The 13765-nt window shown below is 33.9% G+C and overlaps 1 protein-coding gene across 1 annotated transcript in view; it reads right to left on the bottom strand.

Moving 5' to 3' along the window:
- LOC125051110 (heme peroxidase 2) overlaps positions 1–13765 on the bottom strand; it is a 49867-nt gene that overhangs the window by 3749 nt on the left and 32353 nt on the right. Inside the window, exons 8-19 of the mRNA XM_047651264.1 lie at positions 11913–12050; positions 11045–11274; positions 9736–9861; positions 9035–9187; positions 8205–8380; positions 7330–7465; positions 5841–6112; positions 5311–5484; positions 4557–4733; positions 3242–3445; positions 1632–1874; positions 408–592 (exon numbers count right to left, since the gene is read on the bottom strand). Coding sequence (XP_047507220.1) covers positions 408–592; positions 1632–1874; positions 3242–3445; positions 4557–4733; positions 5311–5484; positions 5841–6112; positions 7330–7465; positions 8205–8380; positions 9035–9187; positions 9736–9861; positions 11045–11274; positions 11913–12050 — 2214 coding nt within the window. The remainder of the gene's footprint in view (positions 1–407; positions 593–1631; positions 1875–3241; positions 3446–4556; positions 4734–5310; positions 5485–5840; positions 6113–7329; positions 7466–8204; positions 8381–9034; positions 9188–9735; positions 9862–11044; positions 11275–11912; positions 12051–13765) is intronic.

The following is a 13765-nucleotide window of genomic DNA, read 5'->3' as shown; positions in this document are numbered from 1 at the left end:
GCTTGGTAAGGTAATCTTTGATAAACATTTAGTAAAAATAGTAAAAAAGTTATAATACATATGTAAAATAATTTATTTTATCATTTTTGTTAATTTGGAATAATTTAAATATTTTGTCCTTTTTGTATGACAATAAATCCTTCTCTTTATTTTCTTTTCTAAAATTACAAAGATAATCGCGTTAAACGCCTCTGTGTAAGAAAAAAAAATAGTTTATAAAATAAAATGAAACTATAGAACTTTTTTCTACAATTGTTAAAAATCTACACAGCAACATTTATACCTTATTCATTTGTTATGCTAATAATAAATAACAAATGACACTCTAATCATACATATTTTTTCTGATAACACAAAGAAAAAGCAAAAAGATCTCATTAGAACTCTTCTTTAAAGCCAAAACTTACGTTCATGAACATGTCGGGCCTGAAGAATCCATCTCGTAGTAAAATTGGTGGATCCACGGGCTGATATGTCGGTGACAATCTCGGCAGATGCGGTCTTAATAATGAATGACCGAATCTGAATGATGCTGCGGCAAACTCATTCACCATAGATGGGTTGCAGGTGGGAGAGTATTCTTTGTAGTAACCTGATATAGTTAAATAGCTTTCATTATTGGTTCGTCATACTTGGGGATTTTAGCCAGTGCTTTTTAAATAAAAAAAGGGGAATTTAAAATATTTGATATCCCGTCCCGTGATATTTTTCATTGTTTATTTTTTACGTTCATGTTATAAGTTTATAGCAACTTCGATCGTCGGGAGTCGAACTTCTGGTTTAAAGCCATGTTCGTTAACACTATAGCACGGATGATGATGAATCCGCCTAATGTAAGACACTCTAGGGCTCATCACATACAGTTTTGAATTGTTTACTACGATCTAAATTATGAAGAGTTAATTATGTTCTTTTTCAAAGCAATATGTTCTATATATAATAATATTCCAGTGGTGACTCTATATAAGTCTTGGCAGTGGCGTAACAATAGAGTGGCAGGGCTGGCAAAATGCCACGGGCCCCCGACCCAAGTGGGCCCCTGCCCAAGAGATATTATGTTCTATCGATGTGAAGTCTCCAATACGCATTGGGTTAGCGTGGGGACTACAGACCATTTCCTCTCGCCTAAGAGAGGAGGCTAATGGCCATTAGTGGGTTGCTGACGTTGAAAATCTCGAAGTTTTTAAAAATTAAACTGAGTACAACGTGAGTACTGAGTACATCAAAAGACCAGGGGCCCCAGATATTTACGCCGTGATAGTTACGCCACTGAGTCTTGGCCTCAGATTTCATCCATTACTTTGACAATGTTTATTTCATAGACTAGAAGGTGAGCAGCATTCTGCCTGAGACTTGAAGTCGATTTTTGGATGAGACATGCCAGTTTCCTCACGATAGAGCGGGTGTTAGAAGCGCAGTGCGCACATAGACAGAAATTCCATTGGTGACCGGGGGCTTGAACATACGACCTCAGGGATAGCACGCTGAAACCCCTCATTCAACATTGCAAATTGCATATATTATAAGGTATATATAATACCTATATTAAATGTTTGAGAAAACTGTTTAGTTATTATCCAGTAAAACATTTTTTACCTAAGTCCAATTCGTTAGAAAGATGTTTCACTAACCTGAAGGCAAAAGCTTGAGTCCATACAAATTGACAGCGTTCCAAGACAACAGTCTCGGAAGGAACTCATTGTATATTACGTGAGTTAGTTCAGCCGAAACTATACGACGGGTGTGTTCGAATAGTAAATCGGCGTCCCAGTGCGGGTTAACCCCTCTAAGGCCTTCCACAATGCGGTTGTGTTCTCTCATCCAAATTGTGTGCAGTGCGGTCAGACCTGGTTGCTCGGATGCTCTTCCGTCACCTAGTGAAGGTAATATAATTTGTAGTTTATAAAACTAAAATCATTTTAAATAACATTTACGTATATTATATCGCTTCACCCCAAAAAATAACAAATAATATATATGTATTTAAGTTTCCAAGAAGCTTAAAGTGTTTTTAAAGTAAAATTCTTAACCTCCTTTTTTCAAGTCTATTGTTAAATTTATGAATTCTTGCTCTTATGTTTTGTCTCACTCATGTCTTTGCAAAAATAAAGAAGAGTGATAAAGACAAAGACAGATATCACTTTTATTTCTAACGAAACACAAAATAAAAATAATCAAGAAATAAAAATATGGAAAAAAGGAATCAGGTACATTTTATGTGTGTAATGTGTGTGAGTTGTTGTTGTAACTGGCCCTGGCTCATCATTATGCTGTGGAGCAGACGTGTTCCAGAGCGCTGGTCATTCTACCAGAGACCACAACTATTAATTTGCGCAGAGCATTCTTTTAAATATATTAACGAAATACTGCGACCTGTCTGAATTTTCAGGGCTGCAAATTTTTTTATGTTGGAAGTAAAGTAACGTGTGCTAAAGATTTTTTTATGTTAAATAGTTTATGACGGTCCAGTAGTTATTGACTTGATTCCTTTCTCCACAATATATTTAGACTTATATTACACAGAGGAAAGATTTATTTTCACTGAAAAGGCTCCAAAACTTCTTGACCGAAAAAATATTCTTTCGTCATTAGAAGCCCACATTATTCCTCATATTATACGTAGGTTACATTTCGTCATGATCGTCGACTAATGTCGGATTTGAAAACTCCAAAATCACCCTTTTTATCATATATATATAAAATAAAATAAATGTATATATTTTACAATATATATATATTTTGACATTACGTTGATTAAATATTACGGCTACATTTAAAAAAATCCTTGTGTTTTAAATTTCAAATTAATCCGGTAAAGTGACGGATTTGATTGAAACATGTGATTTTTCTAGAAAACTGTGTAATTTAATGTTATTGTTTTTATTTTGTTTCAAAACAAACCCTCTTGTTTGCTTGTATGCCAATTTCATAATAACAGAATATGAATTAAAATAGTTATGACAAAAAAACTAACATGGTTATATTATTTTGAAATGGCTGCCCTAAAGTTTACTATTTGTCAGATCCGTCACTATTCTACGACTATGACGATATTTTTCAAACCGTTAGGTATCCATATAAAAAATTCAATAAAGTAACCTAAATTCTGAAAAAGTAATATCCCGCACGCTGCGGAAGTGATATACTTTAGTTTATAGAGGACAATAATATCTACAAAAATACCATATGTCTCACTAAATAACAACCCAGCCGTAACAGATATTCATTAAACAATTCTCACCAGCAATAAAACAGAATCCGCTAGCCGCCTTGCACTCAGGATGGCTGTCGGATCTCGGAAGCAATTCCCTGCCATTGTGAGGGTTCGTAGTCGCATTCAGGCGTCCGTTGAAACCGCGCAATTTGCGGACAATGCAAGGATTCTCTCCATATATGAATGATGCGTCTATAAATGCTGTATTTTGGTTCACTTGTTCCCTAGGCCCTGAAGACATTAATAAATTAGTATTTTATTTGGATTCAAGCACAATACAAAATCGGTTCGGAGACAAATAAAACAAAAAGATTGAGAAATGTGTAATAAACGGGTACGTTGTTTAGAACTAAAATTATATTTATTACTAGCTGACCCGGCAAACGTTGTTTTGCCATGTATATTATTTCTAGGTAACATTTTTTTAGTTCAATAAAAATAACTATCTATAACCTATAATACAAAATAGGGGTTGATCGTAGAGGGGTGAAAATTTGGGGTTGTATGTATTTTTGTATTTTGTATCATAAAAAAATAAAAACAACAAATTGGGGTGGACACCCCTTATCACTTAGGGGTTTGAAAGATAGATAGTAGCCAATTCTCAGACTTACTGAATATGCATAAAAAAATTCATAAGAATCGGTCGAGCCGTTTCGGAGGAGTATGGGAACGAACATTGTGACACGAGAATTTTATATATGTATTAGATTTCAAATGATTTACTGACACTTGTGTAGGCATCTTTCTTTTATTATTTTCTTTCTTAATCATATAAAACAAATCACAATCAAATTTTGTTTCCTAAACAAAATTTGCCTGTTCTAGTTAGTGTTAATAAATGGCAATACATTTATTTTATTTTAGAAGAAACAGTGGACTACACCCTTGATTTGAGAACTGAAAATTAAATTTAGATGAATTTTTTTAACGTACAAAAAGTAAAAATATTATGAAATTTAATTCTACAACTTGAAATTGTAAAATCGCTATGGAATTTTGTATATGTTATTTTCAAATCTTTCGAAATGCTTGCCTTGAGAATGAAGTTCGTAAATAACCACGAACTTCATTCTCAAGGCAAACATATATTATTATATGAAGTGATACCGCCCATAGACACTCTCAATGTCAGAGAGCTCGCGTGTGCGTTGCAGGGCTTTTAAGAATTGGTACGCTCTTTTCTTGAAAGATCCTAAGTTTTAATGGGTTAGTGAAGTCACATAAGCGTCTTATAACGTAACGGCGTTAAAAAATCCACATAGAATTAATATTCCTTCCTTTTTTTTTAACTTGGTTAAAAAGGTCATACAGTATAATCGATTTGAGATATTTAACTTACCAAGCTGCTGCTGTCCAGGCAAACTTCTCATGAACGGGAAGCAAAGACGTTCCCCAGAAGTAACATTGACTTCGGGGTAATAATGGTCCCCGCGGGGAACAGGGAACGGGTTGCACTCGGGATGGACAGTCCTTGGCGCGTCACATGAACGACAGTCTGGGATTGACTCGTGGAAACCTACGGAAAATATATTATTGATTGACACTGGAATAATTTGCGAGTTGTTCCCACGAGAATGTCAGTGCGTGCTCCTATTTCACCATGCCTACTGCTGATAGAGGACAAATCTTTGTTTTTTTTAATTATTTTTAATTATTAATTGCTTTAGATGTCATGTGGAACATGGTGTAATGGTTGCAGCTCCTTACAAACATTTTGTAAAACAAAAAACTTGTCGATTAAAAAGAGCGGCGGAGAGTCCGTTCTACGCCCTCGATTTGAGAACTGGCAGTAAATGTAAAATTAGAAGTATTTAGCATTTAATATGTATTCCTTTATTGACGTTCATAAGTGTACATTGTGTTACCTAAATGAATAAATCATTTAGAATTTGAATATGAATAACGGAAACTGTATTTTTTATACGTTTCTTTGAACGTAGAACGCAAAAGAAATGTTTTTTTTTTTAAATTTATTAATCAAGAAATTTAAAAAAGAATTATCAATATCAGTTCAGTAGTTCCAGTTTCTCAAATAAACATACTACCTTAGAATATTGGTAATATAATAAATAATTTATATTTAAAGCACTTACCTTTATGTATTGGTGTCATAGTGAGCTCGTGATCCACAATTTGCGCGAACTGCATCACCATGAGGGTATACCGTGTATGAAGATTGGAAATGTCAGGATGTATGACAGTTGACACCGTACGGGGGGAAGGCAGTGGGGTACCAGTCACTGTGTTTATGCGGGGACGACTTACGCCTGAAATAATATTATATGTCAAAAATAACATATATATGGTATGGTACGGGCCAAAAGTGACGCAAATGAGTGGAAATTAAATTTATGTGCGGGTATTTTCACATACAGGAGCTCTGACTCCCGAATGTCAAATCCATTACATTTTTGACATAGGTGAGTCAGACTTAGCTCATTTCTTAAACTTACCATAAGAACTATTGAACAGTCTTTATCACTGTTGACACAGTACAAATACATTAACCTATAAAAAATATTTGTCATATATATGGGTAAAACTGTCTTGGGAAACTAATAGACAACATTATGGTAACACTAGAAACCCATAAAGCAAGCCATGAATACAGAGATAAACTCACCATCTTCATACACCGGAGGCAGTAATCTTGCAAAGGTCGTCAAACTTTTGCCCAAACTGGGATTTCTCAAATTATTGCAATGTCCAGTGTAAGTTCTGAATGGAGAAGTAGCGTCACATGCTCCTGCATCATCACATTGGGGCTCAATCGCTGGACCTAATTGATCAGATCCAAGGAAACTGCTGATGTCAACGGACTGTAGAGAATCGACGAAGTCATTTGAGGAACCGAAACCGAGCGAGTCGCCGAACACCTGACGTTTGCGACGACGCCTGTAAATTATAGTTCTTATAATTCGTGTAGCCCTAGTACTTCTTTATTACGTAAGCTTGGGGCAGGTACATTTTTGTGTCTGTTTTATATATGTATACTAGCAGACTCGGCCAAGCGTTGCTGTGGCTAAGGTTTTTGTTATATTACATAGTAGTAAACTATTCAAAGGAAACGGCAGGAAAACAACAGTCATGGGGATCACTATGCTTTTTTGGTGGCTATGCCAATTAAATTGTAGCTTATGTGAAACGTTGGTACTTTCAACACAGCGCCATCTGTTAGAATTGTGTCAAATAATAAACAAATAAATTGCAATAAAATTACATTGCCGGTTTAAATTGAGATGTAAGCTATCCTATCTTTTAAGTTGGATCAAACTACACACGGTGTGCAAATTTGATTGATATCGGTTCGGTAGTTTAGGAGTCCATAGCGGACAAACGACGTGACACGTAATTTATATATATTAAGATATAACCTAAGAACAATTGTAATTTTAACAATGCTTAGAAGCTGGATGTAATGAGCTTTATAAGATAAAAATCAGCATTTTATCTTATTTGCCCCTTGTCCAAACTAAATTGAAACTTCTAACATAAAAAATCCACTGTAGTAAGGTTATTGGAGGGTTATTATCACTAATATATAAAATTCTCTTGTCGACCGATTCTTATGAAATTTTGTATGCATATTCAGTAAGTCTGAGAATCGGCTACTGTCTTACCTTTTAAGCCCCCAAATTTATTATTATTTTTTGGATAACATTTATTTTTTTATTTTTTATTATGTGGCATTACAAAAAACATACAATCCTAAATTTTTACCCCTCTACGATCACCCTCTATTTTTTAAGTAGATAGTTATTTTTATTGAACTAAAAAATGTTTCCTAGAAATAATATACATGGCAAAACAACGTTTGCCGGGTCAGCTAGTATTCTATAAATATATTAATAAACTATTAATTAAAAGATTGCTGAATACAAAAACAATTGATTGGTAGAAAATCAAATTAAACATTTGAAAGGAATATTTTAATTCTTCATAACGCATCTTCATTATCATCATCACGTTTAAAAATGATATAATTAACACATACTTGTCTCTAAACATTACTGAAAAACATTTATAAAAATTATTTGATGAGTAATATATTATTATTGGAACATCTAAGCTTAGCTTAGTTTTAACCATTTAAGAGAAAACATTTCACTTACCCATTCACAGAATTAATAAGTTCATTGGTTGCAAATTCAAAGAAGAGTGAGGTGTTGGCGAGTTTCAACGCATATTTGTTCGCTTTGGAAAACGACGCTGCTGTACCCACTGGGGATTTAGGGTCTGCACCTCCACCTGTAAATCATCCAATATAAATAAATTATTTAAATATAACAAAGGGTTTGTGATGAAGTGATGAAAACTTGGAGAAACTGATTGTTGTAACACAGAAGGCAAAAGATCACGATCACGGCCCTTCACCAACCAGATGGACCGATCAGGTGAAGGACTCGTCCTCAAAACTGGACACTATTGTACAGAAACCGGTGGAAACGGATTGTCTGCTCCAGATGTCTCCTTACTGTCCACAACGCTCAGACATGAACTAACGATTGAAGAGAGAGATGACGCAAGACTAGAAGCGAAGTAAATACCTCTTTTCGGAGACTAAATATAATTGAGGGTTAATTTTAGGGTAAACCCCTAATTTTTTAAATATTTTTAGACAAAAAAAATTGTTTTTATTTTTTTATGATACAGCATACAAATATACATACAACCCTTAATTTTTACCCCTCTACGATCAACCCCTAATTTTTATTATATAGATACTTAGATAGTTTTTTTATGTTTATAAAAGGAGCAACATCAATTTTATAATTTAAAAAAAAACAAAACAAATAGATAGATAGTTACTATTTGAACTAAAATATGTTTCCTAGAAATAATATACATGGCAAAACAACGTTTGCCGGGTCAGCTAGTAACGTGTAAAACGCGAATTTATTACGTAACCTTTTGTGTAATTTACACAAGATATAAATATTGTTTAGTCAGAGTGATTTAAATTTAAAGATCTTTAGTAAATACTTACGAGTCTCCCAAAGCATATATTCAAGTTTCTTCCGATCAGCCATTTCCTGTTTGGCCTTCTCCAAGGCTGTGGCTAGGGTATCTTGTGTGAGTCTTTCCGCCGCTCTAGCCCCACTTTCGTCCTTCCATACGGACAGTTCCAAACGACCGTGTTGACCACAACTTTGAGCCGCGTTTCTATTAAGAAAGTGTTATTGTTTGTATTTGCTCGGCATAGTAAATGTTATACTAGATATTAAAATATATATCTTAAATAACAAATTATTTTGCTGATGAAGTTACGACTTATAATTTCGATATTATGAACGATACTATTTTAATGTGATATCAGCAATGTTGCCTAGTGGCTTCAGCGTGCGACTTTCATCCCTGAGATTGTAGGTTCGATCCCCGGCTGTGCACTGGACTTTCTTTCTATGTGCGCACTGCGCATTTAATATTCGCTCGAACGGTGAGGGAAAACATCGTGAGGAAACTGGCTTTCCTTATGTTCAAAAAGTCGACGGCGTGCGTCAGGCACAGAAGGCTACCTTGCCTATTAGATTAAAAATGATCATGAAACAGATACAGAAATCTGAGACCCAGACCTAAAAAGGTTGTAGCGCCATTGATTTTTTGTTTTTATTACTATGTATTTTAATGTAGACAAATATTTAACATAGAAGTACATTGTGTTTATTTTATTACCTATAGAAACACACACGAATTGGTAAAATGTATATTATAAAAGTTATTCAGTATTACATTGCAACATCATAATAGTCTTTTTTACATTAACACAAAACTTAATATATGATATATATAAAAACTATATTTCGAATAGGTACTCACAAGTAAGGATCTTCCTTAACAAAGACCTTGGGTTGTATGTTGGTAAGAGAGTCATCATTGGCACAGAGTAGACCAGCAAGGGAGACTTTTCTGATCGCTCCGAGTTGTTCTGGCATAAATGATGATGGTGGTAAGTCATTTTCATACCAAAATCTGTAAAATAATACAATATTTACTTTATAGTCATCACGTGACGGATTTAGATTTAAATCGATTTTAGATTATATTAAAATAAAATAGTCGATGGCCCTTTTTTTTAAAAGATTTTTTTACATTACAATAATCTTTTTGGAACGAGGGCGTCGCCAACCGATTATCAAAGGACTGGAGGGCAGTAAAAGTAGGTAAATAGGTACAGAGGGTGGGTATGAATTCAAACATGTAATATCTTCAACATGGTCTTGACTGTATAATAAATAAAACATGTAAACTTAGAAAAAAATAATATTAAAAATTAATTAATAAAAAAAAGGTTTTTACTTTTTTCTATTCTCTAGGAGCGGAGGAGGGTTCAACTGAAATATTCTTAATAAAGGCAAATTATGGTCGAAGTATTGGTGCATATTATATAAATATGTCAGACTATTTCTTATCTGTGTCTTATACAAGCCTTTGTTTGTAGAAAGATAATTTAAAATACTATTTTCAGAAATTCTATTTATGAGTGATTCGTACATGAGTATTAATAATATTTATATCACCTGTCACTCTTCTTAAGGTTGGCAAACTGCATTGCGAGTACACAAGCCAAAGTGGATCCGATGACAGCACCCGTCGCTGGTTTCTCCATGGCTCCACCCACCATCAGTTCAACGTCTTCTGCATTTCTAAAGGTTTATACTTTAGGTAAAGTAACTAGTAATTGACCATATACCGAAAAAATTATTCACTGCATATTTTTAAACGACTATTTATTGACGACTCATTGGTCTAGTGGTTAGTACCCCTGACCGCGTATCCATGGGTCCCGGGTTCGATCCCCGGCTGAGACGAACATCGATGTGATGAGCATTTGGTGTTGTGCTTAGGTCTTGGGTGTTCAAATATGTATTTATATGTCTATCTATCTATAATATGTATGTATATCCGTTGCCTAGTACCCATAACACAAGCTTCACCAGCTTAGCATGGGACTAGGTCAATTGGTGTGAATTGTCTTAAAAAAAAATACTTAATATTAAGTATTCAATGCTTACAACGCAGTTAAAAAATTATTATATTTTTAGCAACAGCAAATAGTTTTCTGATGCAAAATAAAAAAATTGTAAATTTTCTAATCAATCGTCAAAAGTTTAAAGACTGAATAATGTACTAACGCAGTGTTTTATGATTTATCGCGGAAGTCCTGGGTTCAACTCACGGCAATACAATTGTTTTTGGGTTTGGTAGTCAAGCCACGGTTTGCCATGAGACTCATGCATTTGTCTGACTTATTATCAGCTAGACCCTACAGACGGGTTGGAAGTTGGTCAACAATATATTAGAGCCAGTTCAAACTTTACTTCCACCTGCGCTGGAAAAACTGCTGAACACTAATTTTTGCAACTGAAAAAGGGATGCAGTGCTAAATGTGGTTGCAAAAAAGCCGGACTGTGTTGTACTTTGGCATGCACAAATTGTCAAGGCCGGTCGTCGATAACAACTTTTATAACTTTTTGAATCGTTATATGTATCACAGAAACGGTGGCTCGTAAGAAAAAAAGTATTGATACATTTTTTATAGATAATTGTATGATCTACAACTTTTATGATAAAACTTACCGTTTTGCTGAAAATCGCGAAAAACTCATTTTTGTGACCTTTGCCCTTGAATAAAAAATTTTCCTTACACGGGAATGATGGGGAACTTCTAGACATTGTTTATAATTATGTTTTGAACAATTTCACTGAAATTCAGCTTGTTGGGACTTTATGTAACTTCAGTCTCATTTTTTGGTCTAAATTGACCGGTCTATAACCAGTACAGAACATATATTTTTATATCAGAACATTACATAAACTTTTATTTACCTGTACATATCGGCCATCATTTCCTGTTGAGTCCTATCGAAGCCCAATTTTTCAAAATCTCCATACGATTTTACAGAAAGCATTGGCTCGCACATCCTCAGTACTCGTAGATACGTCGGTACTCCGTGGTCCCGATTTCTTTTGAGGTCCCATTGAGCGGTTGGCGCTAATTTTGACACGCTATGAGCAGTCGTTTGAACTAAATCTTTAATTGATATTGTTTCGTTGATCTATAAAAGTAATTTAAAAATATTTTAACGGACTTAAAATAATACACACATATATATTACACATCCTATCCAAAAATGCGTGCGTCGAATCTTAAAACTGAGACAATTTTAATGAATTTTGGTTACCTAAGTTGTAATATTATATTTGATTTAAATCAAATCATCTTGGGCTTTAACGAGAAATGGACGTTTGTCCATTTGTCATATATGTTTATACATATTTAAGAAAGTTAAATAGGTTATAGTGTAATATTATCCATTTCTAACAATTACACATTCAGGTAAAATATATGACCTCCTTTTTAATCGCTTAAAATTAGCTATAATTTAAATTTAAAAACTTTACACTAATGACTTAAATATTTTTATTATTTTACATCCATTATTTTTCTTCCCAGTTTTGCTTTTTAAATTACTTTTTTTTATTTTCACACGTTAACGTAAAACGTCTCAAATCATATATAAGAAATATCTCAAAGATTTGTCGAAGATTGTCTCAAGGATATTTCTATACAAAAATCATAATCGATTTACAGCGTAAACAAATTCAGTTTCGTCTCGCATTTGAAACAAACTTTATACAAGTGTAAATTAATGAAGATCTTACTAAATTTACAAACTGTTTTATTCAAACTTACCAATTTCTCATTCATCATAGCGTCGAATATGGGCGCAACGGAAAGGATCTCCGCGTATGCGCCCGCGCGGTTTGCGCTCGAGTAGCTTCGCCAGAATCCCAGTGACGTCAGCTTCAACTCGGCTTTGGCCATACCAACCTTGACAATAAAAAAATATAAAATTCAATGAGATTTTATTAATCCATTAATAAATCCTCTATCCGAGAGCATAATCTGTAGTTTCGCTGCAGTATCTAGTAAAATTGTGATTAGTATTTTTTTCTTTATACGGCTGTATTACAAAGGTACATTATAATAAAAACAATACGATTTAAATCTATATACACATCTTGTATCCCACTTATATGGTGCTACATTTTTGTATGTAAGTCTATTTTTGAATGAGTTTATTCTAATTTCCAATAAATTTATAATACGACAGGACCTAAAGTGTATGCGCATCTGTTATCTTACCTACTTGCAGGTAGTACATGACAAAATATTATACATTTTCCTCTGTTGATTGTGAAATTTCCTTAAATCGCCAAGACTTACAAAATGTACAAAAATGTACAGCATTGAGAGTTTGTTTATTTATTTTTTGTTCACTAGTGAGGTACCTTTAAGTTACGTGCGCAAACACTTGTACGTATGTTAAATATTGCTATTAGTAATTGTGTACTTAGTCAAGTAGTGGGTCCGCGATAAAAGGGTTTTTAAAAACTTAAAGTTAAAATGAATACAACCGGTCCGATTTGAGGTCCGTTTAATACTAAATATTACAAGTATTCTTTTATATTTATATCCTATTCTTAAAGGCCTACGTGACCGTTGTGCTGACACATTGTTCTCACGCTCTACAAGGAAACGATACTTAGTAAGAACTAAGAGTGGATCGTAAATCATGTAAGAGTGGTTCGTTAATCATGTAACAGCACTTCAGCTATTGAAATATAAAGGATCTTTGTACTATTATGTTGCAATGGTTTTTGTTTATATAAAATATAATCATCTTATAGTGGTGACAGACGGGGTTATATAACTCCTCCCTCCTTAAGAGCGAAATTATCAGGGGATTGCACTTGCAAATTCTGACTATTTCGCCACTGCAACATATTAATAATATTATTTTTTATAAAAAACACAACAATTAGCAAAATACAATAAAAGAGTGCCTAAACTAATGCTTTTCACTTTCACTGAATTGTCCATTTCACTATCACTATCTCTGTTAAGTTGTTACAGCACGTAAGACATGTGTTGCAGGTCACTGAGCTCCATTCCTTGTAAGTTTACTGGATTCTGATTTTCCTTAGAGTTCACTGTTGACTGTAACTCCAGCAGCTTAATGGATGGGATACGTTCTGATGACATATTTTCTCTTCTATAATTACTGTATTCTGGTCACAGTTGGATGGGTTTTCCTTGAAGGTCATCAGCTCCTCAATGCATGTCGTTTCAGGATACGGTGCCCCTGTTTTCTTGTGTGCAGAGATAATTTTCCTCAGAGACTTGTTTGCAAGGCTGTATAAGCGGTAAGTATGTTACACCTTTCACCAGGATATAGGGATATTTAGGAATGATTATTAAGGTTAGGTTTTTAGGGTCATGAAAGATAGGTAAGGGATACATTTTATTATAACTATAAGTTGAATTGGTTATTAAAGCTACCTCTAATACAAAAGTTATTTTCATGTCTATCATGTATGATTTAACATTAATCGTATCTTCTAATTTAACTAAATTATCCCAAGTGGGTGGATACATAAGATTTTCTGACTGTGATATATAAATTAAAATCTGTAATAAATGTGTAAAACATTGGTTTTGGTGAAAGCCAAAGCAATTTCTAATTCGCTTATTTTTATATAAAG

The sequence above is a fragment of the Pieris napi genome, chromosome 7, assembly GCF_905475465.1.
Source record: "Pieris napi chromosome 7, ilPieNapi1.2, whole genome shotgun sequence".
Taxonomy (NCBI): Eukaryota; Metazoa; Arthropoda; class Insecta; order Lepidoptera; family Pieridae; genus Pieris; species Pieris napi.
The sequence above is the reverse complement of the archived record's forward strand: the minus strand, read 5'-3'. Positions and strand labels throughout refer to the sequence as shown.